We start from the raw sequence: 27,633 nt of genomic DNA, 5'->3' as shown, positions 1-27,633 counted from the left end.
ACCTGGATATGATAATAAAATACTTCGAAAGTCTAAAAGAAAGTTATAATATTATCAAATATATTATTTTGTAGACTTCTGATGTATTGGGTACTCGGGGACGCATTACCATATTCGTACTAGCCTGTCCTATATGAGTCCTTTGAGCCCCAATTTTTTTCAGTTTCCGTAATATTATACGAATAGATATTTGTTATTTTTTCATCCCTTCCAATATTAGAATACTACCATTCGTAATGTTGCAAAGAATGTAACGTCGTTTGGCGAGCTTCCAGCGGAGTCAAGGGTCATCAATTATTCTAGTCTGTATCACCGTACAGTCCCCTATAATCTCTTCCCCACTAGTTTAAAGGCGGCAACATCATGACGCGACCATCACTCGACATGAACAAAAATATATCACTCTGTAGCAACTTAAATAACTTTACGAACTCTTCGAAATAAATTCAAAAACTTTATAAACTTTAATGGATTAACGTTAATTGTATTTCTCGAGAATTGCACTGAAGTTTATGGACTATTATTTAATTACTTAAAGAGGTTTTGTGCCGTGTTATTGTTGTATTTTTTGACGTCTCGGTTACGTTTACAGAAACTATCAATGTCAAAACAACAAGTTTTTTTTTATATTAACAACATTTTGAGTGTCCAAATACTTGTTCACAAATCTGGATTATCTCTTTTTAGAAGTTCAAAGAACTTGAGTAGTGTGATTGTCAATCATAGGTAGAATTGGTGAATGTTACAAGTGTGTAAAGTCACTTAAACCAGCCTTACGGTCGTAAGCCCCGTAAATGCCCAGACTCCCATATTCTTCTTCATCTATGTTGACATATCAATTCTTTATTATTTGTTTATTGAAACATTGATAAATCGTTTTTTATACATAAAGTACTTCATCACATCGACGCAGTATTATATTGATCGTTATTCTATGACAGGTCGTAAGACTCGTAAATATGCAGAAATCCATATTTTTCTTCATCTGTGTTTAGATAACATCTCGTTACAAATAAATCCCAAGTGTCTGTGTGTATATGTGTATGATGTATTTATATATGTCAATGTCGATGTGTATAATGTAACATATTTTTTGATTACGTTGTATACGAGTATACATACGTTGATAGAACGATTACTTTATGAACTCGATGACAAACTGCTTCATTATCTGTTAATCGAGACTTATTTGTATTTTTTTAAATGAATAAAATGACGTAGAGATTTATGACTTTTTTGTATGAATCATTGTTCCGTAAAGTGTATGCCGCGGCATACTGCAGTACCGTGGTGATTAGTTTTTTTTGCCGTGGAAAAAAGTCTAGTTTTGTGAAGATAACACAATTGCTTCAAATTTTGATCGCTTGTGGTCAGTTAAGCAAGCTCACATTCCGCATTAAACATCACATGCTAAATTTGTTTGCGCATTATATTTATTCTGATAATTAATCAATATTAAATTAGCTTTTTTTCATTGGTGTACTTCTGAAATTTCTTGATTTAGCAGGTGAACCATGAACAGAAAAAAATTGCGGAACACTGGTATAGATAACCGTGATTTTATGAGAATTTATTTTTGTTTTTATATAATATTTGCCATTTTCGTGTATCACTAAAGAGGAATAAATTTTGTCCGAAAAACGACGATTAAAAGTTCTAACAAAAACACAAATAATCTAATTATTATTTTCTCATTTGACCTTTGTTTTGAAGAACAAAATTGAATGCAGGGATGTAATATTTCATTTCGGAAAACTTTTATCACTTCCGTGTAATTATATTCTCTGAAAGAACTTCGGTGATAATTTCTTTTTCGAACTAAAATATAAAAGAATCTCTCTCAGACTTTCGGTGTTCATTTTTAAAATAACACCGCACTCAGATAAGCTGACTTGTCAAAATAGAAATCGACCCTCTAATCGGCTAGTGATTGACCACTTCACAAGTTTACTTTGTCCAAATCTCTACGTCCACGTCCTATGGACCGAACGGTAGAAAAGCCCATAGTATGTTTTCTGACGTAGCAAGTTCGCAGTTTTTCTAAATGTTCTAGTCTTGTTAAAATCTCGAAAATCGACATTATTAGGAAAGAAGTTGTTTTCACTTTATGCTGATATTTAAGTTAGGCCATAGGTCTTCAAAGTATGGCTTGGGTGCCGCGTGCGGCTTTTTGACTTTTTAAGTGCGGCCCAGAACCTATTCATGTAAAAATCTTTTTGAAGCATGAACCATTTCAAAATCAAACTGAAAATCGCCTTATCGACTTCTATTTTTTTGTATGGTTTCTGTTTTTTATAATTTTCCATGTAACAAGACTAAGCCATATTATTAGGGGGTTGAATTAGTTCTCGCCGTTTATAAAAATCTAATATTTCTCTGTGATTTAAATTGATTCCTTTCGTTTTATTTTGTTTTCCTGTCCCCCGCTGCCTCGAACACCCACGTGGCACTTTCAACCGCCTCAAACCACCTCAAAATTAAGGTTATGGGCCTTGTTCATCGGCAGGGAAACTGGGTCCCGTATGCTCTGAAGGAGAGAGATATGGAAAGGCGACATTGCATGTGTGATTCACTCTTGCAACGGCATCACAGAAAAGGTTTTTTTGCATCGCGTCATCACCAGCGATGAGAAGTGAATCTTCTTCGTCATCTGCCAGCCAGGTCAGCCACTCCCTGCTGAAGCCAGCATTGCAAAACGCAACATTCACGGCTCAAAAACGATGCTTTGCATTTGGTGGGATCAGCAAGGAGTAATTTTTTTCGAGCTTCTCAAAGCAGGCCAAACAGTCACAGCAGAGGTTTACAAGCAGCAAATGATCAAACTGAAAACAGCAATTGAAGAAAAACGTCCAGAATACGCAGCCAGGCACGAGTCGATTCTCATTCTGCACGACAACGCGCGCCCTCATGTTGCCAAAGTGGTAAAAGAACAGATAAACTCCTTCGGCTGGGAGGTTCTGTCACACCCGCCCTACTCTTCTGGCATCGGACCATCCGATTATCATCTGTTTTGGACCATGCAGCATGGATTATCGGGATAAATTTTCAAAAGTTATCGAGAAGTCGAGTTATGGGTTGAAAATTGAATTGCCTCATAAGACAAGGTTTTCTTTTATAGAGGAATACGACTTCTTCCTGAAAGATGGGCCAAAGTAGTCGAGAAAGAAGGGCAATACTTTGAATAAATTCTTACTTTAAAAAAAATATATATTTTCAATTCAAAATACTACAAAAACGGCGAGAATTAATTCAACCCCCTATTATTTATTGGATCACTTTGTGGAATGACTTGTTGATTATTTCAAAAAAAATGAAACACTTGTAATAAACCACTTAATTCATTAAGTGGTTAGTGTTTAATTAAAAAAAAAATAAAAAAGACTAAGCCGTACGAAAGTGAGGCCGGACACAGCTAGTTTTATTAGGTAAAAAAATCTTTGAAAAAATATATATGTTTTTGTCAAATATTATGTATAGAATATAAAAAGTCGAAATTAAATATATCGTTTGGTATCCGTAGGTAAAAAAAATATTTTCATTACTTCTCTTTATTTTTATATTTTAAAGAATTTTCTCTGCATCTGTATTTTTTTTTTCATATATTTTTTTCGTGCTTTTTTGCTTTCTTGCTTTCGTTTTTTTTTACCAGTTTTATTATAATAATATTACTTATAGCTCAAAATTCCATCAGGACTCATAAATATGATTGGGGAAGAAATACCAACCCGTGGTTTGATAATCATTTACGAGACTTTTTCACATTTCGAAGAAAACCATTTTTATGTTGGTTACCTACTCCTGAATATGTGTTTTTACCTCTAAGATCATTGTCCAATACCATTTTAATATTTCAGGATACGTCTTTCACAGTTTTCAGTGTTTGAAATCGGTTCTGTGATTATATATTTAAAAGACTTGATATTTTTAACAATTTATTTTATTCTACAAATCCCCAGAGTTTATCTTTAAAGATTGATTTGATGGAAGGTGAAATGTATGTACAAATCAGGCAGCAAATACATATTATATCATTTGAAAGGGTTCACCCATTATTCAATTGCTCGAAATGCGAATTTTCAATCCCAGGTGAAGTGTAGAGATAAATCAAGTTTTATTGATGATAATGTGATGAAAATTGATGAACGTGATTTAGGTGAAATTTAGGATTATTTTTGGATTAATGGCTGTTTTCGTCACTCGGCGGTATTGATGACAAATTATAGATAATTTGGTAATATGGCCATAAAAATGTAAAATATCGCTTTCATTTTAATATTGTAATATCACCTAAAAAATACTGAACATCTGTTATTATTTATGTTCAATTTATATCGTGATCTCATTACTTTTATATTTGTTTTAAATAATCGACATACTATAAGGGGCTAGCACATTACCCTAAGGTTTGCTATATATTTTTTTTAAAGTTATTTAATTGTTTGATCCAGCAATGTGATATTCGTCCTTAATTGAAATCCCAGGAGAATAGAAAAAAATGATTTTTTACTGTAATATTTATATAAAATAACCTTTCCTTTTTAAAATTAATTAAGAGAACACTGTTTCTAAACTAAGCAGTACCCTATACACCATTTAGTGCGCTACAAGGTTCGATGAAGAATGTTTATGCATATTACTTGAACCACGAAGAAAAAAAAAATATTTAGATGACCTCAACATGTATTAATTTTAGGGTTGGTTGAAAAAGATGTAAAAATTGTAAAAGTATTTATTGCTTTAATTTGCGATTTTTTATGTTGATTATTAGGTACGAAGAATAAAACAATGATGAAAACAAAATATAATTTTAAATATTGTTAAAAACTGTGGAATACATAAAAGTAAGATACACGAGAATATTTAGATAAAATAAAAAGAAAATTTCAATAATTTTTTTCAACAGTTTAAAAAAAAATACGTTAAAAAATCTGAAAATAACATCCGATTTTTTTTTTATATAAAAAAGGAAAAATAAAATTTAAAAATACTTTTAACGTATTTTTTAACAAACTTGAAAACTCAAGTCTTTTCTTAAAGAAAATAAATGCGCCGTTGCACTATCGCGACAGAAATAGTAAACAAAATCCAAAAATAAACTTTTACAATTTTAAAGAGCTCTTTGGAATATATTAAAGCTCAACTATTTTTTCATTCGGATTATTTTTTCGAAAACAAAAATTGACAAAGAAATTTTATGAGTAATATGAAAAGAATAATAAAAATGGTCATGAAAAAGCCTGATTGAAATGTTCATGGCAGAAAAACTTTATATTCTTTTTTAGCTGACGTTTCCACCCTTAATAGGTAGATAGATAAAAAGGTTCGTGAAACGAAAAAAAAAGCAGAAGGGAGATTACATTCTCTGAGTAAATTATTGTTTTTCCATTACAATTAACTTCGAAAAGTTTTTTTTTGTCTGCGGATTAATATTTTCAGTGTATTTCAGTGCCATGGACTTAATTTTATAATATTCTTAAAATTCCAAATGAATATTTTACGGTTTCTTAATTCTTTTATTGTTTTGACCGAATGTCTGTAGATTTTATCGTTTATCCTCAAATAATATAAAGTTCTATATTCTATATTCTTCTATTGTATATTCTTAAAATTTTAATCTTGTTTATTCTTCAATAGTCTTCTTCATCTATGTTAAGATGCAAAAAAAATGTAAAAATAACAATTAAGTTGAGAACACCTAGATTTATGACCAAATATTAGGACAAACTCAAAATGTTGTAATAATAACTTGTTAAATTAAAAGCTCCATAAAATGAAAAAAAAAAAATCAGGCATTTTCCAGTATGTAAAAAATATTCAGTTTTTATTTTGGGTACACCCAAATAAAAGGGTTTAGCTAAATAAAAACTGTCCCAATCCAACCATACATAGATGGCTTGGGTGTCAATGTAAAGCGACATGAGATTTCAAATACATGTAGGAGAACCAAAATTTTGAGAAGCGTGGTTGTCAATCATAGGTAGAATAGTAAATGTTACACGTGTGTACAGTGATCACTTAACCAGCCTATGACAGGTCATAAGCTCTGTAAATACCCAGATATCTATATTCTTCATCTGTGTTGAGATATAAATTATTTTTTAAACTTTTTTTTTCATGTAGAATCATCACATTATTTGTATTTTTTAAAGGAATAACCTGCCAAGCCTCTACTTTTAAAGACTTGTCTGCAGGTAGAATAGATAAGGAAGTTAATAGTTATTGCTAATAATTGAAAATAAATCTTTCTAGTCTATAACAGATCATAAGCCTTGTAAATACCCAATCCTCCGTATTCTTCTTTATCTATGTTGAAACCTCAAAAATTTATACGTATACATTTTTTATGCACGTATTTATATTTATTTTAATTTAAAATAATTGACGTTCATATATTAAAAAAAGGATTTAGTTGTTGTCTTTTAATTATTTAAAAAAAATGCTTGTTAAATACCATTAAATGAATTTTATTTCATTACACACGACCAGTTTTGAAAACTACAGATGTTTTCTGTTTTGAATATTGAAAGCATCAACTTTGTGGATCATATTGATATATTATTTTCAGAAATAAAAATACTGTTTTTTTATTCACTCACATTTTTATTAACCAACAGTTTCGGCAACAACCTGTTGCCCTCTTCAGGGTTTAATTTATGACAGATATTTTCATCTAGAGGTGAATAATAAAAGTATTTTTTTAAAAATGATTATTTGTTTTTGTTGCAGTTGATAATCAAGGAGATGAACCGTCTCGGTATGATGGTGGACCTGTCCCACGTGTCGCAGAGCACGATGCGGGCCGCCCTCAACGTGACGGCCGCGCCGGTCCTGTTCTCGCACTCCTCGGCGCGCGCCCTCTGCAACTCCTCCCGGAACGTGCCTGACGAGATCCTCAGGATGGTGGCCGCCAACAGGGGGCTCGTCATGGTCAACTTCTACTCGCAGTTCCTGGCCTGCAGGAACACGGCGGGGGTGGCGGATGCCATAGGTGACATATTTAAAATTATAGATGTCTCCAAATTAGATCAAACATCTCTAAAAGCAACATTTTGAGTGTGTCCAAATACTTGTTCACAAAATCTGGATTATTTCCATTTACATGAGTTATTTTCATATTATTTTTTTGACATCTCATCAAAGATGAAGAAGAATATGGAAGTCTGGGCATTTACGGGGCTGACGACCGTCATAGACTGGTTGTGTAACATTCACCAATTCTACCCATTATTGACAACCACCCCACTCAATTTCTTGGAAGTTCTATATATATATATACATATATATATATATACATATATATATATATATATATATATACATATATATATATATATATATATATATATATATATATATATATATATATATATATATATATATATATAAATATATATATATGTATATGAACCAATATAGAAACCTTGTACTTGAATCACTAGAATTTCACTAGAGACATCTATTGGTGAGATTTAAAGAAGTTTTTTACTAAGCAGAAGCTCTTATATTAGTATGTGAGGTCCGAATCCTGGATTACAACCACACACATGATGGATTACAATTACACACATGATTCGGACCTCACATACTAATATAAGAGTTTCTGCTTGATAAAAGCTTCTTTACATCTCACCAATAGATGTCTCTAGTGAAGTTCTAGTGATTCAAGAGCAAGGTTTCTGAATTGGTTCATATATATAGAACCTTCAAGATTTTGAGTAGGGTGGTTGTCAATAATGGGTAGAATTGGTGAATGTTACACATGTGTAAAGTGATCACTTAAACCAGCCTATGACGGTCGTCAACCCCGTAAATGCCCAGACTTTTATATTCTTCTTCATCTTTGATGAGATGTCAAAAAATAATATCTCTAAAAGCTCTAACCACATTCCTAGATCCGGTATAGAATCTCTTGGTTTCCATTCGGAGCCATCCATTCAAAACCTTATTAAACCCAGCCGATTGAAGTCCTAGGGGATTCAAATTCCCCATTTATTTATTTAATTTGATAACGACTTTTAGCGAGTATTATAAGAGCTATTTACTCCATATTTTTATTGCTTGAAATCTTAAAAATAATTTGAAATAAAACTTTCCCATTTTTTTCATTTATCATATTTATTTTATGTTTATTTTTTATATTTATTTCAAATCGACAAATACAAAAAAAAATTGTTGGTTAAACAGTGTCTAAAATATTGAATTAATAATTAAAAAAATGGAATAAAAATATATGGAATTAATAAAAAAACCCTTATAATGAAATGATTCAAATGTTAATTAACTTACTAACTAACCATCACGCCGCTACCCCGTAGAAGTAGTTAATGAGAATAGAACGCCACACCACTCTGTCTTTGCAAACAATTTTCGCCTCTACCATATTATTATTAGTAAGTCTATTTTTAGTTTAGTTCTCAATTTTTTTCTTTGTTTTTGATAAGTTTCTTTGATTTATAAGGTTTGTAATGTAACATGACAGGCACTATAGTATATAGTAGACGATCGATTGTAAAACAGGCATAGCAGCACAATGGTGCCTTTTGCAAATCTCAATATTTATTTTCAATTGGTCTAGGTGTTTGCGATGTATTTTTCATATATACTTTTTCTATCTTTAGAGAGTATCCTATCTCCAGACAAGCATCTGAAATAAAGGATTTCCGGGCTTCCTTTAATAAAATCTCTTCTGTTATGATGAATTGTTTTCTCTTCTTTGTATTCGAAATGCTAGAGCAGGTTTTCCCAAACTGTATTTTTCACCACATGTCTTTTTTGAAAATTTGGATCCATATATTATATTATTAAAACATAATATATCAAACAATTATACACAAAAAATATATATATTGGTATATAGGTAAAAAAGATCAAATTTTAAGGTTTGATGTGTGGGGTGGTTACTTACTTGTAGTGTAACCCCAGATTTTATGTAATAAATAAATAAATGATTACAAAAACCAAAATAAATTGGTTATGCGATTTACGTTAATTTCATGTCAAAAAATAATTAAAAATTTTGAGAAGAAATTAAGAATTTAAATCACGAATCCTGTTGAGTTTGCAATTGATTTCGAGTTTTTTTAAAAAAAATTAAGCTAGCCAATTATATTGTGCTTTGAAGTTATATGTCTTTTGATAACACAACAAATCATTTATTCATTGTTTCATAATTAATTTGTACCATTTTTTTTTATTGTTTATTAGGCGTTTCTTATATGTGAAATAGTTCGTAGTGACCTCAAGTACTTTGACTTGTTAGTTGTGGGTTTAAACAGTGTATCCAATAATCACCAAAACTAGTTGAGGACAGTTCGTTACCCCAGACTTCTTAATATCCATTTAATGACAATCAATTATTTGTTTAACTTTATAAAAAAACAACTTTAAATGCAAGTAAAGTTTACAAAATGTGCCACAAAGTATCTGCGAAAAACATTCAAGGAACAATTATTCGTTGTTCACAATGAGATATTACTTACGCCTATTTTAGAGCTTTCCGCAAAATAAAAACACCAAAATGAAAGTCCTCGTTAGCTTTTTAGACAATTTGGCTACCCATTAATTGAGAACCGCTGCGGTAGGGAATTTGGTCTTTCGGAGGGTTATTGTCTTCTGCCCCTAGAGTGACAAGTGGTGCTGGAAAGACTTAAAAAAGCCACAAGCTAGAAAGTTCTCGGATGATATAATCAACCATTTTTCCTTATTTTATTCGTGCAAAAATAATAAAATTAGTTAGAAAATTATGCGTGTGTGATTAAATAAAAAAATAAATTCGACGCATTATACCATATTTAAACAAAACGGTGATAAAGATATTTATAAGGTCCTTCAACAACAATTTGTATTTTACTTACTGATGAGAACATCTGTAGTTCTCAAAACTAGTTGTGTCTACTTTAATAAACTTTTATACTTTTATCATCATATTATTTCACAAGATAAATGCAAGTAAATAAATAAATGTTAAAAAGACTATAAAAACCCCGTGTGAAAAACGTAGCAAAATATAATAGTTTTAGCTTAATACATAGATGCATATGTTTAAATAAACTATCGTCTTTTAGTATAAATATAATAAACATTCAATTACCTAGTTTGATACAAGTGTCTCATTTTATATTTAAATCATTATGTTATTTTGCAAATTTAATCCTAAATCAATGGATAAGGTCCTTGAAATTCAAAATGTTCAATTTTTTTGATTACAAGAAAATGTTACTCACGTGTAATAAAAACGTGACTTATTCGTTCGAGTTCAAACTTTGTTTGAATGGCTAAATATAATATCTGAAAGTTGCTTATCTCAACTATTATTTTTAGATTCATACTTAAAATTCTAAAATAAAATACAATAAAAAACAAAAAACGGAGAAAAGATATTGACCGCTTAAACAAGGAATATTCACTGTTGTCATTTGTATATGCAAAATAAAAATTAAACGATTTGTTGGTATAGATTTATTTTAAATTAGTTAAAATATGCATATTACAAAAAGAGAAACTTGATGTTTTTTTTTCCAACGGAACATGATGTGTAAAGCTTTTTCGAATCGTACTATTTCCTATTCTATTTCTGTGAAAGCTGCAAACCAGACGTTAAATCTCCCTCGTGATACGACCTAAAGTGGTCTCTAGAATTGAAGAGCTTCATAGAACACATCGTGACGTTAAGTAACCCCTGAGGCATATTATATGTACGTATGAAGCTTTTACCTTTGGGATTTTAGCGCCTCAGTATTTTATTTCACTAAAATACGGGTAAATAAAATAAATGAAATGAATAATAATTTAGCGGAACTGACCTTGGTTTGTGAAATTGGTCCTAAAAAATGGGGGAATCACTTATCTGGGAAATAATTTTAATCCGATATTTTAAAAAGATTTTATCTGATTCACTGCTTTGTACGAACATCGTATTAAATAATTCATAAAATTTTATGAGGCATTAAAAAGCATCATAAAAAAATAAACTCAAATTTCTTGTAATTTTCTTATGGGTTTAGTTATTTTAATTAATATTTTTGAAAAAGGTTCATTACTTGCTAATTTAGACTATTTAGTCATATAAAAATGTGAATGTGAATTTCTTCGAAATATTATATCTCTTAAATTTATTCACCAATTGCTTTGAAATTTAACAATACGTTGGATTTGAATACGCGTATGTTTGTAAATATTTATATGCGTATATGTAAATTTTCTTTTGTTTAAAGTATTGAATCTCCTTGAGTTATAAACTTATTTTTTTTGAAATTTTAACAACGGAGCATTCGATTACGTGCGTATTTTTTCTTTATACCTGTGATAGGTATTCTTACTTCGGACAGGTAAAACTAGTTTTTTTTTTTTTTTAATTTCTTCTTGTAGGTAGCAATGCCAGCGCCGCCTGCGAAACAGGAACGATAGTTAATGATAGTAATAATGACAATAGGCATTTTTCATGGGGGACAGCGTGCTTCTTAACTGCAGCTGTAACATTTATCGATTGTATTGTTATTTTATTGTTTTTTTTTTTTTAAATAATTTCATTGTTTTATAAATATTGTGAAATTTCACATTCATCAAAGTTCTTTCTTATTTATTTTTTTAATTTTTTTAATCAGACTGAGCAAAAGTTAGTCTTAAATGAAATATATCACAAACGCAAGATAGTCGTGGAGTTAAATTTGTTAGTGACGAGTTGACGTGAGCACCTGCCGGATTCAGGCAGCTTTTATAGTAATCTCTAAGATCACACCAAGAGAAATACAAAAGGGTGAACACACACTGTAACAATAACACCCCTTCAGGATTTGCTGGATCCTTAGTGATACGCGGAACAGGAAAATAGCCCAGATAAGCATTGTACGTGTTGGTGAGGTCAGCTTACAAAATATTATCATTCAACTATATTCCAATGAACATTTATTGTGTGTTTAGATAAAGTTTCCATTATATTTGAAACCATTCTTTTGCTTTCTATTTTCTTCTTCAGTATTCGTTTTTATGGCATCTGTTTGGGAATGACGGCTTAAAAATAATACTTGGAGATATTACCTAAACTAATAAAAGGCGTGAAAAATATTTGAAAAGCAATTTTTTTACTCGCTTGCTATTTAATTGAATAAAATAAATGTAAACAATCAAAATCACTACCAATTTAACATAAATCTGGATTGTTTTAGTGGATTATTGGATATTTGGAGACATGTGGTCCCGTAGTTAGTGTCGCGGACTCTTAAATCAGGCTTTCCCGGCTCGAACCCACTATTTATTTACGAACCCAGTGTTTTTTCAAATAATTAAAACACAAATACGTCTCTTTAAAAAATATATATATTATTTTCAAATTGATTCGGCAATCACTTTGTGGTAAAATTAATTCATTTTTAATTTAATTTTACTCAGTAAGTAAAACTTTTTCTAAAAATCTTTTGTGACACATGTTTTGATGCATTCTGGATCATATTCAAACACCGTACGGTGTTTAAAAATGATGCAGAATGCATCGAAATACGTATCATAATAGATTTTCAAAAAAAATAGTTTTTACTAATTAAAACTCAAATGAAAAACGTCAATTTTATTTATAAAAAATGTAACTCAAAAAAATTGCGTTTTTATAAAATCACTTTATAACGATTTTAATGTTAAGGTTATTTTATAAATTTTTAATGGAAAATCACACATCTAACAATTTCTTGTTTCAAATACTGATAAATATCTTACTTTATAAACCACTCTCAGAGCAATTAAATCTTTATATTATTCGGTTTTAGGAATCGGTTATTTATTCAATGCTTATCAGTGCGAAAATTCGATTGCGTATCGGGTATTTCTATCTCGCCAATTCGACTTTAAAAAAAAACAGAAAAAGTAACGAAAGTCATTCCAATCGAGTAACTGAAAAAGTAACAGCTACCGAATAGGCACCTGTGTAGGCCACATTTATGCAACAGCAAAAAAAACTACATCCCACATTTTCCCTACGATATTCATACACAGATTGTGTCAACTTTGGCTCTCGTTTGAATCACAGTATTAATGGAAATTATTGTACACAAATTCACAAGTGTGTTATTGCTAGTTGTTATAAAACTTTTAAACCCACCTAGGCAATCATCACAGCACTCCATCAAATTGTACACTGGTAAATAATGCTACAATATTCATAGTTGAATGAATACAAAATTTTACGACTCACTTTATGGCAATCCGTGTGATGTATACTACTTGTTCAACTCATTACATATTCCCGGAGCGTTAATCACGTGGATTATAAACAACTACCGTTTGGCGCCAATTGCGACGTTTGCTTGTTTTTCCATTTCCCGCCTAATTTTTGACGTTTGTTTATGTTTTCATGTTCCGGCTGCAGCACACATCAATCACATCAGGGATGTAGCTGGCATCGAGAGCGTCGGCCTCGGGGCGGGATACGACGGAATCAATTTGTGAGTACACCACTGTATTATGGACCGACGCGCCGTACAAAAAATAACGTACCTACATACAAATAACGCGTACATTAATCCGAAGAATAAATTAGATAGAAAAATATGTATTTCAATTGTAGATTGCTATCGTTAACTGTCTAATTTTATATAAATTTTTAATCTAAGTTTTACTTTGTAAATACTTCTACATATTTCTTTAAATCTGTTGTGACACGTGTTTCGATGCATTCCGCATAATTTTCAGACACCGTTTGTAAAGCTAATTGTAAATTTTAGAGTTGTGTCCTTTCATTTATATTTACCAAATAATCTTTCTTAGTCATATTCTCATCAATCATTCACTCCACACGTTCAAAAACTTTAAAGAGCCTTATTAATATTTTTCATTCCATTTGACCAAAGGTATCGTTTTCTACAAGCTTCCGGCTTATTTTTCAATTCTACGTTTCACTTCCTTACATCGATATTGGTACTAGCACTCCATTATATTCTGCTAATTCAGCTGCCATAAAAATATTCTCATATGCATATGCTGATATGACAAATTTAGCTTAAACATTTAAAAACAGTTTTTTTGCCATTTTAAAATGATGAAGTAGAATATGGAAGTCTCGGTATTTACAGAGCGCTACGACCTGCCATAGGCCGGCTTAAACGATCGCTTTATACACTGTAAAATTAACTATTATTCTTTTTCATCTATTTTGAGATTTATTTTTTTTTTTCTTTTTTAGCATATTTTGAAATATAAATAAAAATCATGTAAGCACAACTTAATTAGGAAACAGATTTTTTTAAATATTAGATTTGAATGTTATTTTTTAAATTATTTTGTAATTTGCGTTATTGTTACATCTCGTAGACGGAATAATAAACTTCCACTAGAGTCCTGAAGGATACCGCAATGGTCCAACTCACGCGGAGAACTAAATTAAACAGGAATCATTAGGGACAACAATGGACTCTAATTGCAGAAAGTAATATCACTTCTCATAAAGCAATTCCCCCCTCCTCAAGAATACTCCCACATCTCTTGTACAACGCTCTATTCACTTTTCAACGGACTTTCCACAAAAAAAAGATCTTATTTTTTGCATTGTTTCAGTTTGTGAATAGGTCCCGCATATGAAACAGACGTTTTTAGTAAAATTAGTTGATTTCCGGTAATTTTCATCTAAATTCAATGTTTTCAAAGACGTTTTTACTCATCTGTTTAAATAATTTTAAGTGTACCTACATTTGACAAAATTATAAATCGCCTCAAGGAACTCCCGAATTCCTTTCAAATTTTACTCCTGTGACTTGTATATTTACCTGTAACAGACGAAAAAATGTTTTTATTTACCGCAGTAGCAACGCCCTCTGTTGATCTTAATATCAACACAAGCAGCACTAAACATTATTCATAACGGAGAGCGTGATTTTTGACACCTGCTGTCACTTGGTATTTTCAATATTTTCGATTACTCTGTTATTTAAAAGATTTTTAATATTTTCATGGGTTAACAAGCATGTCCGCCTCCGTATTGTAATGGTAAGTACGCTCGGCTACCGTTCTGGAGGTTCCGGGTTCGATTCCCAGGGAGGGTCAAATAAATATAAGTGATTTTTTCACTCTAATATTTATTCAATATTACCCTGGACTGGTACCCGAAGCGGAGGGCTGATCACCTTTCTTTCATGTGTTAGCGATCAAGATTATACTGTGTATATACGATGCTGTACCCTACGCACCATTGGAGTACGGATAAGTGTTTGAAAAACAAACATGTCGAAATTTTACACAAAAAAGTGCCTGTATTCTTTTTTCTTTCTTTTCTTTTTAATTAGACTGAGCTACAGCAACGCGTGGCCAAGTGTAAATAATATCTTATACAAAATTAAATGTTTTGCATGAAATTTTGATATTGAATTTCCCATCCAGGTAAATGTAGCTCACTCCTTTCAAGAACGTCACAAATCAAAAATCGTCAATTTTCAGTTGTGCATATTTTCGGGATGCCCAGAAAATTTACTGTATCCCAGAAAAAGCGGCATATTTTTAGCCTAATATTTACCCGCTACAGGGCAGAAAGTGTTGTTTTTGCATTTTGAAGAAAAGGTATTGTTTGATTATTTTTTTAAAAATAAACTAGTAACTTTAAAAACGTTCTCCTGAAAAATCAAGTTTTTTGATTTATGACGTTCTTGAAAGGAGTGAGCGATGTGTGTTTTAAAAAAACTACACGCATATTGCATTTTGAAATTTAATTTTAACTAAACGAATAAGACGAACTTAATTTAATAACTGAAACGTTCTATGCTTTACTACCCCTAATGAGGGAGAAATGCAATTAAAACGTCCTTCTTAAAGCTAACATGTTTTTAAAGGCGAGTTAATCTTCCAGATTACGCAATATATAAACCTTCGGGTTTATGACTGCTCTGCGGTTGAACTAACAAACAGGGTAGCAATATAAAGAGGTTACGGATTAAATTAGGGGGTGTTACCCCATTCTAAGATGTCATGAAACTCGTTTAATTTTAACATTTTACTACCCAAATTAAAATGTCGCTAATTAGATTTTTTAATATCGGGTACGACAGAAATGAAGCTTTTTTGCGTGTTATCCACGCGATATATTTCAGCAAAGTTAGGGTACCCACTCGGATATAATTCTGCGAAATACGTTTGATAAAATGAAAGTGTTTATTTGTTCAAAATCTTAAATCTCCTACATTTTTCCCGATTACTTTGAAATTTTGGCACAACCTTATTTTCGAATTCGCACCTTTTTGTGTCACTGGTAAAAACATGCTTTGTTTTAAAAAAGTTTTTTGACCGCAATGGCAGTGACATCTTTTGAACGCAAAAACAACACATGCTATACTAAACATTGCTCATGGTGGATAGCGTACTTTCTGACAGCTGGTGTCACTTGCATTGTTGTAGTAATTGCGAGAAGCGTAATTGTGAAATAAAACATTAGAAATGTGTTTCTATTTTATTTTATTTCTATTTGACCAGAATCAGTCACAGTAATCCGTGGCCGGGTACATTTTGTTGAAAGAACTATGTAATTTTGAAAAAAAAAAAATTATCAGTAATTATTTAGGGAATAACAAAAGGTTAACCCATGAATTTCTCAATATTTTTTTCCTTCGTCTGAAACATTGAAATATGGGATTATTGACGTATTAATAATAGTATTTTAACCTAAAAGTCAACCTACAACCTACATCACCGTAGACAACAAAAATACTATTTTGTCATTGTCAGTTATTAAATTGTAGCAATATTATTATTTGCGTATAATGTATAGTCATTAATGAGTTGATATAAAAAAACTGCATATTTATTATTGTTTAAAAAATGAAGATCCACCATAGTAAGCTTTAGTATGCAATTCCAGGAGATTAATGATAATAATATTAATGAGGTGTTTTGCAAAAAAATGGTTTCTTAAGACTTAAGACTTACTTTTCAAAGACTTAAGGTTTTTTGGTCAATCTGATAAATTATCCCTACATTAGGAGAGTCTTATTCTCGTCTTCGTACAATCTTAACCGCCCCTCGCCCACGAAAAACCTCTCCAACGGATAATTAATAACCAACGTTACTTCGCTAAGTGGTCTATTTTACTAACATTTACCCAATGAGACGATTTCCATAATACTCAGAATAATTCAAGTTTATTTTGATATCCAAGAGAAGATCACCATCAGAAGTAATTTTCTTGGAAAATTGGATTTTGTTTCAAACAGAACAAGCGTAATTGGCACGTGTGTCGTGAATCTAGGATGAAAAATAAAATGAAAAGATTTTTTATTTACATTTGTCGAGCGTAAAAAGCGAACGAGAAATGCAATGAATATTTTTACGATGTCGTAAATTTTACAGTAACACGTACTCTCGTATATTGTATGGGCGTCTATTTTAAATATTTTTTCTTCTTCATGTATCATGTCAGATTCCTCTGACATCGATTATCACTTAAGAGGTTGTGTCCTTGTCTTGGACAGCTTAAATAGCGACACAACTGTTCAAACCCTCGTTCAGTCTCGTATATTTCGGAGTCCATCATATGTGTATAACTGTCAATTAGCTGGCAGCACTATCTGTCAAAATTTTATCTAACAATCGAAAAGAATATATATATTTTTTAAATTGATGCAATACAGGAGTATTATTTATCAACTCGGCATTAACTTTGTGGAATGCTGATTATTTTATTAAAATTAAACACTTGAATACACCACTTTAATGAGTTCTATTTATATATACGACTAGTTTCGTAAACTTACAGATGTTTTCATCTTCTGGTACAAATTAAACCTGAAAATAGAAGATGAAAACATTTGTAAGTTTTCGAAACTAGTCGTATATATAAATAAAACTCATTAAAGTGGTATATTCAATTGTTAAATTTTAATAAAATAATCAATACAGGTGTATTATAATGACAAGAATAGTGGATTTATGTCTTGTGAGGGTTAAAAAAAGGTAGTAAGAAATGGTGATAGTTTCCAGGAGTACATGAATTTATGTTAAATAAGATTCATAGTTTATATCTTCATGAAAATAATTCTGTATCGTCATCAATGTTTTACTTTAAAAAAAAAACTAAATGATTCGTGTGAAAAAGACAGAAAACAGTTTCAGCTAAATGTTTAGCACACGTTGAAATAAGCTGTCGTCACTTTGTATACAGATAAGGAAATTAAAATTATTTATTTTAAAGCAAGCTAACAGCAACGATGAAACAGACAATTAAGTTAAAAAATGCCATTGGAGAGAAATAAAATCAGTTTATAAAACTTTTGATTTTACCCGAAGTTTTCGATAAGTAAGAATCTGTTTTCCAAAAAGTTTCTCTCTGGATAACACTTTTAACATCCGTACACGAGGCGGAGAGAAAAATTAGATTACTCTTTCGTGAATTGTACACAGAAATGTTTCCGCGCAAATGCCCTAGGTGCATTTTATGAAATGTTTTGCTAATTGAAGCTGTGTTGTTTGTTTTGTACCATACCATATATGTGTATATGTAATTAATATGCAGATTGGCTGGTTTATTGCTAACAATTTCTCTAATCAGCAAACGCTTTGTAGTTAATTTATCCCTCGTGTATATAAAACTGCTTTGGGCTTTTCTCGACTAGAATGAAAAATGAATACCGCTCGTATGCTAAATTACTTTTCACATTTGATAACATATGCTTTTAGATTTGTATTTGAATACACGCCAGCGACCTTTTATAATGAAAAATTTAAACCAAAAATTGGCAATTAAGGAGCTTTTTTGTCTTTATTCTTACGTATGAATAATTATAAAAAAATAAAATGATTCCGGGTAAATTTACAAACCGAAATTTTCATAAAATAATACCTTGAAGGCACTTTGTTGTGATATTATATAAAGCATTGATTATTCACGAACATAAAATAAAATAAAAAAATTCTTGAATGTTTTTCGCAGATACTTTGTGGCACATTTTATAAACTCAAGGGGAGGGTTTAACCCGTCCACTCACCTAACTATGAGTATTTCAATGTTTTAGAATTAGTACATAACCCCTGATGATGACAAGGTTTTTGTCGAAACCGGTTAAAGAAGAAGTGTACCAATAAAAAAAAGTGGTTAAAAAAAGTTGTTTTATTTTATAAAGTTTAAAAAAAGTTAAGCTTAATGTTAACTTTTCTTTGGGTACAGCGTCAGATTGCCTAGTCAAATTTGTCGTATTTGGCTAATTAAGCTCGGGTCACAAAGGGTCACAAAGCCATCAAAACACATTAAAAAATACCATATAGTTACGAAAATACTTCATATTTTAAATATTTATTAAAACATTAGGATTTTCTAGAAAAAGAACTTTTGTTTCTTAAAGAAAAAAGTTTTTTTTAATACTATTTTATTGTTTTATTCAAAACTTGTTATGGTGTTGTGGGATGCCAGATACTAGATGTACAAAATACCTTTATTCATTTCCATTAAAAGCTTAGCTATATTAAACAGTGATAAATAAGACCCATTAACTCAGTCCATCTTATAAAAGATCATACGTAATCATACTCGTTTTTTTCAACTGTTACTGTTAATACAAGTTGCTTCTGTTCAAATATATTCCATCAATGAGTTTTAATTGCTTTTTTTCTCATTTGTTTCAGTACACCGAAGGGGTTGGAAGACGTGTCTACCTATCCCCTTTTGTTCGCTGAGCTCCTGGCAGCGGGTTGGTCTACCGAGGAGCTGAAGAAGCTGGCTGGACTGAACTTCCTCAGGGTATTCGAAGAGGTAGAAAGGGTGAGGGACGAGCAGGCGGGGGCGGGCGTGCCGCCCTACGAGGAGAGCATGCAGCCCTGGCCAGGGCTCGGCTACAACTGCACTAGTCAAGATTTGTTCTAAAGTATTATTTTGACTAAGATTTGAGTTTTGTACTGAGATATCTTAATTATAGTAAACCAACAAACTTGTAGATTTTCCACTTTTATTTTATTTGACCAGTTGTCAACTGGCCAAATAAAATAAATAATGTAGAAGAAAATATAACGTTGTTTTATAATATTTATTACGAAGAATCAAATAATTTTCTCCTTCGTACTTCCAGTTCAATTTTTGACTTTTGTGTATATTTTTTAGTAGGAAAATATGCATTATGGGTAGTTGATTTAGTATTGTGATCATTTCTTTTACTGTTTCTCTAGTAAACGATGGTACATAGGGTACCGCATCGATAGTCAATGTATTGTTTTGTTCATTAATTACATAAATGACAGGTGATCAATCTTTGGCTCATGTTTTTTTTTTCAATTTAGGAATATATTTTTTTTCTTTCTAATACTGGTGATTAATGCAAAGATAAGAATGATTAAAATAAATGATATATGGAGAAAAAATAGTAATTAATAAAACAGGAATATGCAAGCGACATTGAAAAGATGGGTATACGCTTGACCATAAAACTGACGCCAATGATTAGATTCCCACTAATTCAGAATTAATAAAAAAAAACTATTTATTTCAAATTTTTCTGTGAATTATTTTTCAATAAAATTTTTCGTATTCTTACTATCCTTATCTGCAGATAAGCCTCTTATATTAGAGGCTTTGAGGGTTATTCCCATAAAGAACAAAGAAACAGTTATGACTAGGGACTATCGCATCCTTAAAGCTTGAATATCTTATGCACTGCTAATTTGAACGAGTCCCTTAAGGTTCTGACAGGGGTATGTGGTTGTAATCCGAATAACTTCTTAACCCAGGTTTATATTGTTCTAAAAACCATGACTTAAATGTTATTTAAAGCACCCGATCAATTTGAAAAGAAATATTTTGCTGAAACTTTTGTTTCACTAAAATCAGTTTTTTTATAAGTCGAAAACTTTCTTTAATGCCAGCCATTGGAAACTTCGGGACTACTAGAGGTTGCACGATTAAAGAATTATTCCAGCTTTTGTTCGATAGTTCCTTGGACAAAGATGCGATCCCTTGAAAGTGGCTGATAAGAGTGGTGTGTAAAAAACTACCATTATTTGTTCGATAAAGAAATACATGAGAAACAAAACCCAAAGACTTCCAGTGATACAATTGTGCAAAAATACGTACATCTTTTGACATTGGCTGATGCTAAACTGTTTTCATAGCAGTAAATGGTCTACATCATATTTTTTAAAGCATAAACTCATGTATTGGCAATAATTGAAGTTTCACAAAAAATCTTCCTTGTTCATTGGAATGATCTGGTAATTCATTGAAAATATACAGGTTCGAATAAACGCAAGAGTTAAGTTTTATTTTATTTTTATTTTTATTAAATACGATTACATATTTATAAAATTGAATACAACTTCTATACGTTTCTGCTTAATACAATCTTATCATTTTATTTGCTCTGAGCCTCTCCAAATAAGTAACTGAGTTTTTGTGCTTGGATAGGGGGTTTTCAATTTTTTTTCGCTATCTGTATTTTATTTTCACTAAACCTTTTATAGTTTCGCGAATCATTACAGTCGATAATTATCATAAAACATTGAAAACTGTTTTATTATTCTTTCAATCTATCATGTTACTTCCATATTTCTTTAAAAATACTTCACGAATAAATCACACCATGCAGTATCGAAAGTCTGTTGTGAATAATATTCAATATTGAGATTTAATACAGGAATACTTGATGTAGCAATATTAAGTAAGATACATAAATGCATATTCCTTCAATCCTTCATATAAATTGAATATTTCCTTTAAAATATTACACGGATAAAATACACCATGCAATGTAAGACGTGTGTTGTGAATATTATCCGATATTGAAACTTAATAACAAAACACTTGATGGAGTCGTTTTTAGTTTATCAATCTGAAAAAAATACAGTTACATAAAATACTAGAGCTTATTGTTTCGATAAAGAAACATGGCTGGATTATATTTTTTTTAAATGTCAAATCATTAAAAATATCTAAAATAATATTTACACGTATTTTATTTTTTTTATTACTTTTAAATTAATTATTTTGGCAAATTTTCTTGTCAGTGACTATGAAAAAATTATTGAAATTAATTAACAGAGTCTAAAAAATTACGTTTGATTTTAAATAGATTTGTTGATAATCAGGTGTTCTAAATGCTAAAAATAACATTATATTTTAGAATAAGGCACCATTTGTGTTCTTGTGAATTTTATAAATATATCGTGTTATTGGAATTATAAATATTAAAATTTAAATTGTAAATATGTATAGTTGAATAGTATTAGAACGTAAATAACTCATATTTAGCAAATCAATAATGAAGTTTATGTAATTATGTACATTTTGTTACACATATGACAATCTAATCTATTGTAATAAAAATATATGTTGATAAGCAAAAAACTAATTTATATTTGAAGCGCTTACTTTGTGATTTTCCATTTTATAATTAAAATGTAACTTTGTTTTAAAATCACTATAAATATTTTATTTGAACTTAATTATAATGTCTACCAGTTTCAAAGCTAACCGCTTCTTTATCAAGACTAATTAATACTAAAACACTATATACTAAACAAAACTAAAAATATTTTGACGGCTAGGCAAAGGAGCCTGCTTGGAGGAAAAAAAATAAAGCCATTTGAGATTCACCCAAGCTCCTTTGCCTAGCGGTCAAAATATTTTGAATTTTGTTAAGGAGATAGTGTTTTAGTATTAATCAGTCTTGATAAAGAAGCGGTTAGCTTCGAAACCGGTTGACATTATAATTAAGTTTTAATAAAATATTTATATTTACTTACTTATAACCCTTATCCACACCCAATGGTGCATATGGTGCAATGGTGTTATCTTGATCATTACTTACATGAAGGCAAAGTGATCACTCTTGCGCTTCAATAACAATAATTAAATAAATATTACCATGTAAAATCACTTTTTTTAACAAATATTTATAGTGATTTTAAAACAAAGTTACACTTTAAATTAAAAATTAACTAACTTTAGAACAATATTGGGAAATGATATTTATATGATATTATCATTAAATAATGAAAACATAAAATAAGCGTTTGTAATATATTCTTTAAGTCAATTTTATATTCAGAAATATACGCTTTTTTCCGTAAGAACTATAAAATAGTTAGGTAAGAATTGAATGAAAAGCAAAAGATTTTATGCTTCTTTTATTTTGTAAGAAACAACTCTTATATTGATAAAAAATAAATAAATAAAAAAGCAAAGTTAAAGAATACTTACGAATCGTGACAGGGTTGACAAAAGAGAAAAAGTATAGAAGAACTACACTTTCGAGGTAGTCTTTTAATCTCGGACTTACAAAAGAAAGTTGTTGATAATACAGAGAGGGAATATTTAAAGAGTCAACTTAAGGTACGTGTTCAGAAAAAATACTTGGCATCTCAGGGTCGATGGAAGCTTTGACTGCTTAAAAATGCTATAATTATTAGTATAGAACGTTACAATGCTACATTAAAATACAAAGCCCTTTTGCATAGACTGTTTTATTGTGTCACATTTGGGTTATATCTTTTGTCAAATGCCGCAAGTGCTATTCGAAGGCTACAACGATCAATCGGTGTAAGTCCGTAAAGGACTAAACAGAAGTAACTAGACTTTTGCTTATATATATATATATATATATATATATATATATATATATATATATATATATATATATATATATATATATATATATATATATATATATATATATATATATATATATATATATATATATATATATATATATATATATATATATATATATATATATATATATATATATATATATATATATATATATATATATATATATATATATATATATATATATATATATATATATATATATATATATATATATATGTGTCTTAGTAATTAAACAATTTAAAGAGTTTGAAAAAGTAAATAAAAAAAAACATATTTAATTATATGGTTAAATGAGAATTAAGCACAATAACTGAAATTAAATGCAATATTAAAAAGTCACACACGTAACGTGTCATTTATTTTTTTTATAAAAAATATTATTTAGTCTTTTTTCTAGTATACAATAAAACAAATATATACAATTTTTTTTTTTATATGTACTTCTGTAAATTTTTCTTTCATCTTCCAATGTTATGAAAGATATTTTTTACTTCAATCACTTCTAACGAATAATTTATTTTCTCCGATTTAAAGTTTGAACTTAATAACTTATGATATTTTGGAAGGGAGGGGGGTAACCAAGCCTAGAAGAATATTGTCAATTTACCGCTTCGGATAACTTGCACTGAATAAATATCGAGTTTTTTTTTCTGAGTTCAATCCAAACTGATTGACCTCTGAATCCTTCAATTATTACGCCTGTTATATCAAAGGCTCGAATCGTCAACACAGCATAATGAATTGGTTTCTTCGGAGAAAAACACGATCAGATTACAAATACGACGATCAGGTGAAGTAATTGCGAGCAAGTTTGCTGAAGCATTCGTGATTCTGTCGTCAAAAGAAAATTATAAAAATGCGGGGACAAGAATATTGAATTTCCATATTGAGAGCGTAAGAGGAAATTGATGAACGTACTTTATATTCCGTGTAGCATAGGATAACGTCACGCCGTTATGGAAAAATAAGAATTTTAATGGGACCTTGTCACGTATTATGATATTTTACATTATATCTTTTCTGTTGAATACAATTTTAATATAAATATTTGACAATTTAATTTTTATCATGGATATTTCAACCGAGACAAAACGTTTTATATGAACGAAGATGGAAAAGTCCGAGTATCTAAGAATACAGATAAGGAATACCATTGAACACACTCTCATTATCATTCATCATTCACATTGTGTAATACCACTTTTATAAACACTAATTGGTGACTACCGGTTTCGAAATAATCATTCAATCATCAGGTCATAAAAAATATTACTCTCATTTATACAAAAATAAATATTTTAATACGAATATGACAAATGCACAAAAGTGAACGCTGAATGATAAGGAGAGTGTTATATTACCATTCTACAAAGTTAACAAGGCCTTTAATTTACAAAATAAAATACCATACATATATAATACATATTTGGTATCCTCATATTGAAAGAGACCATCCTTTTGTTTACTCACCCTTAACCGTTCCTATCACTATCATATTATATATCCCTACTTAAGATAATACCGAAATACATCTTTCCTTTCATTCTGATAATATACTGAGAGTGCCACAGAATCATTTTTGTTGATGTTACAGAGATGATTAAAAATATACATGATTTTATATTTACAGTCGAACTCGGTTAAAACGAGGATAAAGGGAATGGCTGAATTTGCTCGTAATAACCATTACTCGTTATATCCTAGAAAATGTTTTTTTTTAATAACTACCAATTAGGTAAACTTAATCTAATTCCGGCGGCATCGGTCAAGTTGGTTGCCCGGTCGGATTTTAGCCGAAATGTAGCTCGTTGTAACCGTGAATAAATGTACGGAGAAAATCAGAAACCAAAATGTAAACGGATGTTTCCTCGTTATAACCAAGATATCGATATAACCGTGCTCGTAATAACCGAGTTTTATATCGCTCACTCCTTTCAAGAACGTCATAAATAAAAAAACTTGATTTTTCAGGAGAACGTTTTTAATGTTTAAGTATATTTAAAAAAAATAATTAAACAATACATTTTCTTCAAAATGCAAAAATAACACTTTCTGCCCTATAACGGGTAAATATTAAGTTAAAAATATGCCTCTTTTGCTGGGATATAGTAGATTTCTATATACATATATATATGTATATATATATATATATATATATATATATATATATATATATATATATATATATATATATATATATATATATATATATATGTATAAAGGGTCCGCCAAATAACTTTTTTTTTTTGAAAATGCTATAAAAAACATCGAGTGTAGCTTCGGCTGTGTGGCACGTAGCGCCGTCTTGTTAAAACCAAATGTTGCCAATATCCTCCTCTTCAATTTTTGTGAACAAAAATCCGTTCAACATGGCCCGATAACGATCGCCATTGACTGTAACGGCCACTCCTTGCTCATTTTCAAAGAAAAATGGCCCAATTATGCCTCTGGACCAAAATCCGCACCAATAAAATATGTTGAACGGATTTTTGTTCACAAAAATTGAAGAGGAAAATATTGGCAACATTTGGTTTCAACAGGACGGCGCTACGTGCCACACAGCCGAAGCTACACTCGATGTTTTTTATAGCATTTTCAAAAAAAAAAAGTTATTTGGCGGACCCTTGATTTTCAAAGTAATGTCGCAATATTTCCCAGCGTTGTTCAAGCGTAAACACAACCATATTCGCTTAGCGGAAGGATAAAACTAATTATCTGTTAAATCAGACATGAGCTAAATGTTACCATTCACGAAATAAGCACTAGTTAAAAAAAAAACTTTAGATGGCGGACCCTATATATATAAATATATATATATATATATATATATATATATATATATATATATATATATATATATATATATATATATATATATATATATATATATAAACATATATTTATATATATATATATATATATATATATATATATATATATATATATATATATATATATATATATATATATATATATATATATATATATATATATTCATAAAAGGATGGTATGAAAAGGTATGCGTGCATTCATAAGCATTATGATGTAAGAGTACCTTGAAATCAGGCAAGTGAAAACATGATTTTACACGAAAATTTTCTTTAACGTTTAACATAATGCAAGCAATATACTGCATCTTTCGTTCATTATTAAATATAAAATATGTTTCGTGAGTAAAATATTCTCAGTTAGGAAGGGAATTTATGACAAAGGAAATAACGCTTTCGCAATATGTCGGAGCGTTTTCGATAAGTTTGCCTTGTTTACGAGGGAGGAAATAATAAATATTGGGTGACGATGTGCTAAAGCGAAACCCATTCTTTTTTGTTAATTAATCCAGCCCGCAAATAAAAACGTCAATATTTTTATATCAAGGGTGATTTGATTTTGACGAATACATGTACTATGTTTCTAAAATATGACAATCTTTTTTTAGAGAAGGTTGTGTACCATACTAACAATCTCAATCTTATTTTATGCGGTACATTTTTTATTAATTCCTGATTTTTGTTTATTTTTATTTTACTATTTTCTAATATAGTTATAAATTTATGTTACACGTGTGTATAGTAATCACTTAAAACAGCCTATGACGGTCGTCAGCCCCGTAAATGCCCAGACTTCCATATTCTTTTTCATCTTTGATGAGATGTCATAAAATAATAAATTCAAATATTGTTTTTTGGTATGTGTGTACGAAAATCAATTATATATATCCCTTTTTTATTAAATATATTAATTATTAATATGGGTAGTTAATTTTGTTAAATTATATAAGTATACGAATTTACCTGTTTATTCAAAATTCGGTATAGAGGGAGGATGTATTTTAACACAATACTGACTCCTTGTTAGCCATTTCTATACAAAGCAAATACCTTTTCACATTCATGTTATCCGGAGTGTTAAACAGGAATGCACATGAGGTTTAATATGAATGGGCATTGTGCTAGAATTCAAATGTAACTGCATTTTGGGTGTTGTTATAATTGGCATTTTAACGTACTGTCCAGTACACCATTGAACAACAATATTAAATTTACAATTAACGTAATTTTAAAAGGGTGAATTTGTTG

The 27,633-nt window shown here is 30.1% G+C and overlaps 1 protein-coding gene across 1 annotated transcript in view; it reads left to right on the top strand.

Moving 5' to 3' along the window:
• LOC148311974 (dipeptidase 1-like) overlaps positions 1-19,822 on the top strand; it is a 121,542-nt gene extending 101,720 nt beyond the window's left edge. The window contains exons 5-7 of the mRNA XM_088278030.1: positions 6,727-6,988; positions 13,358-13,433; positions 19,585-19,822. Of these exons, the coding sequence (XP_088134156.1) occupies positions 6,727-6,988; positions 13,358-13,433; positions 19,585-19,822 (576 nt within the window). The remainder of the gene's footprint in view (positions 1-6,726; positions 6,989-13,357; positions 13,434-19,584) is intronic.
• The last annotated feature ends 7,811 nt before the right edge of the window (positions 19,823-27,633 follow it).

This window comes from Brachycentrus maculatus, unplaced genomic scaffold (assembly GCF_059751285.1).
Source record: "Brachycentrus maculatus isolate JH-2025_06_01 unplaced genomic scaffold, ASM5975128v1 h1tg000054l, whole genome shotgun sequence".
NCBI lineage: Eukaryota > Metazoa > Arthropoda > Insecta > Trichoptera > Brachycentridae > Brachycentrus > Brachycentrus maculatus.
This window is presented reverse-complemented; position numbering and strand designations above follow the sequence as displayed.